Source organism: Capsicum annuum, unplaced genomic scaffold (assembly GCF_002878395.1).
Source record: "Capsicum annuum cultivar UCD-10X-F1 unplaced genomic scaffold, UCD10Xv1.1 ctg79389, whole genome shotgun sequence".
Classification (NCBI taxonomy): Eukaryota; Viridiplantae; Streptophyta; class Magnoliopsida; order Solanales; family Solanaceae; genus Capsicum; species Capsicum annuum.
In genome coordinates, this window is record NW_025889966.1 from 1 (window position 1) to 3236 (window position 3236).

General features: G+C 36.9%; 1 protein-coding gene across 1 annotated transcript; it reads left to right on the plus strand.

Moving 5' to 3' along the window:
- Positions 1-525: 525 nt before the first annotated feature.
- On the plus strand, positions 526-1628 carry LOC124895038 (serine/threonine-protein kinase Nek6-like). The gene is made up of 3 exons (XM_047405506.1): positions 526-549; positions 828-1124; positions 1206-1628. Exons 1-3 carry the CDS (start codon positions 526-528, stop codon positions 1626-1628), a joined length of 744 nt encoding a protein of 247 aa, XP_047261462.1.
- The last annotated feature ends 1608 nt before the right edge of the window (positions 1629-3236 follow it).

Consider the following 3236-nt stretch of genomic DNA (forward strand, 5'->3'; position numbering starts at 1 on the left):
ATGGCTATAAATCTGATATATGGTCGCTTGGTAAGAAATAAGAATGTTGATGAAGCAATGCATTTCAGCTCTTTACATCATGTCCCTAATACTAACACTTTAATGTGATTTTAGGATACTGTATGTTTGACATTGCTGCACATCGACTAACGTTTAAAGCTTCTGTGAGTTGATTTTTCAGCTATCTGAACTTCGTAAACAATACCTCGAAAAGTTATACTTGTTACGCAAAAAAAAAAGAGAGAAGCTCTTTATCCTGATATCTTCTATATGATATAGTGACAATGTAAATCCAACAGGACAAAACTGGACTTATCAATAAAATAAACCGGGGTTTGTTCTCACCACTTCCGATTATATACTCCTCCACCTTGTAAGTATCTTCCTTCTCAGCACGCCACAAGTATAACAAATCAGTCAGTTGACAAAGCGGATTTAACTCTTGCAGGAAACAGATAATAAAAAGCATGCTAAGGAAAACTCCAGAACACCGACCTCAAGTGAGTGTGAGCTACATAAGTTCAAATGTTTATCTTTCCGTTTCAATCTGTTAAGTATTATTTTCCTTTTTAGTCCGTTTAAAAGTGAATGTTTCATTCCTTTTACAACAACTCCTTAATTCTAACTTTGTACGTGGCATGTTTAAAGATCACAAAGTTAAATTACATTTTGATACATTCTGCATACCTTTATTTTGAGACCACAAGATTCAAGTCTTCTTTTCTTTCTTAAACTTCGTTCCAAATCAAAACCAGAAAAACAAAATGAAACGGAGGGAGTATTATATTGAGATTCAACTTGATATATTTTTTTACCTCTACTTATAGGCTGCCGAGCTGTTGAGACATCAACATTTGCAACCATGCCTCCTCTTGTGTCACAACCCTTCATCTGCGTTTCTTCCTGTGAAGTCCCCGAGCAGAACGAAAGAGAAAACACGACCATCACCTGGAAAATCTATCAGTCCGAGAGGTAGCAGAGACAGACAGTTGAAGCTAAAAGAGAATAGAACTGTCCTTTACTTTGACGAAAGTGATAACATTCATCCAAGAAACTTATCTGACAATTATAACACGTTCCGAGCCAAACTTGACACTAAGAGAGTCGATCCAACAAGCTACTCGGTTAGGATCTCTCAAGATAGTGAGGATTCTAAATGTGGGGTGATGAGTGAGGCAGCTGTTTGCAATGTATATGATCAATAGGAGACTATCTCACAAACAGAAACTACGATCACTCCAAGCTCGTCAAGTTCAAGGGCAAAAACATGGTCCGAGGAACAAGAGCATGTTTCTCCGGAGCATGTTAGTCGATTTGACGAGGGTGATATGATGAATAACAAGACAAAAGAGCTTGAGGTGTTGAGCACTCCACTGGACCATGAGGAAGCAGATATAGTGGAATGTATCTCCGCAAAATCTAGCAGAATGTCATTGTCTGATGGAAGATTCAACGATAAAACACGATCCTTCGATGAAGAAAGCACTTCATCTAATTCACAGTCGGCAAAACCAGATCAAGAGGCAGCACCAAGATGCTGTGTTGCTGAAACTGAAAATGGTAGCGAGTGTAGAGAAGTTGCCATTGACTGCTTGTCAACTGAAACCGATGGTTCAAAGACGCATTAGCTAGTAAGGAGGACAAAGACGACTGGGGTAATCCCACTGAATAAAGAGCTGAAGCTTTAGAGTCTCTTTTGGAGGTTTTTGCGCGACTACTTAAGCAGGAAAAAATCGATGAGTTTGCTGGTGTGCTGAAACCATTCGGGGATGATGGAATGTCGTCTAGAGAAACAGCAATCTGGTTGACAAAAAGTCTCACGACAGCACAAAAGTTGTCCAAGGGGTTGTGATGTTGCACAAAACCTGTCTGTTGACCTATAGAACGAGCCTCTGTCTTACGTAAATCATCAAGTATTGTTGGACTAAACTATTCCTCGAGTCTTAACGTGGTTGAGCATCCCTTAGTTTTGATTATATTGTTGTAGGACAGTTGATGGAGCTGTAAAGATTATATATAATGTACTTTTAAAGTTGATTTCTACTCTATGATGATGCTTACCACATTTTCTACTGTTAGTTTTTCCTCCAAAACTACCTGCAGACAAAGATTACACATTTCTTCAGCTTCTTAGATATGATTGTGTTGTTATCGGAGTCGATTTCTAATATAGTCACTCAACTAATAGTATTATCTCAGAAAGTCACGTTCTGAGAATCAACAAGAAAGCTGATTTTCTGAGGTAATAATTATTAGCTGAGTGACTATCTAAGAGGTCAGCGCGATATTATAGTTGTCTTATAGAAAAAAGTATCAACAATCAAACTGTTCCTTTTAATATTCCATTCCTCCAACCTCAAGCCTCTTGTGAAATGAATTTAATATTTTTAAAAAGTTTTTTTTTATACTACTATTATAGTTTCCCTCATGCACATTTTGCCAATTTATAATAATTCTATCTTGATTGTCATAATTTAATGGTATGATGTTACTTATCTTATACTTTTCCTTGTCCCATTCAAAGTCGTGTCGCTCCCTTTCCCTGTCAGATATCCTACCACTATCACGTTCATGAGACTTTAGTCTTCCTTGATCCTTAATCTTGATAAAATTTATTGTCCTTTATCTGTGACATTTATTTTTCTTTCATGTCATTGATTTATTTTTTCTATTTATACTTTACTGTTTATGGTCGTTGACTGGTGTACACTGTATTTGAAAGTTTGCATCTGAAGTTTTATTGGTATTGATATCCTCACTTTAGGATGTTATTCATTGAGAAAATGGTAGCTTCCGAGTTATGTTTGTTAAATTTGGTGTTCTGTGAGTCACTCTCACTGTTGTCAAGTGACTGAACATTTAATCATAAGCTGACAGTCTATGTTTATGTTGAAATATCACAGAACATGGGCTAGCCTATGTACTTCCGGTGAAGAGAGAGTTGAGAAAGGAGAAACGTAAGGTTGTGAATGGTGGGAAAGCAAATAGGAGTGTGTCATCTGTGTTGACCTACCTAAAAAAATGAAAATGTCAGGCTGTTAACTTTACTGTTTTATGGTGGTTGTTGAAGACTAGCTTCTTGAAGAGCTCTCCGAGAGGTGCAATGCATCATCTTGATATTTGTTGGAAACTAAGTATTCGGTGCGGGAGTAAATAAGTGCAGAAACTAAAAACAAAATTGTAGGAAATTGTTTTGTTGTGTATTTTCATTTTTGTGGTAATACATGTGAAGTGGA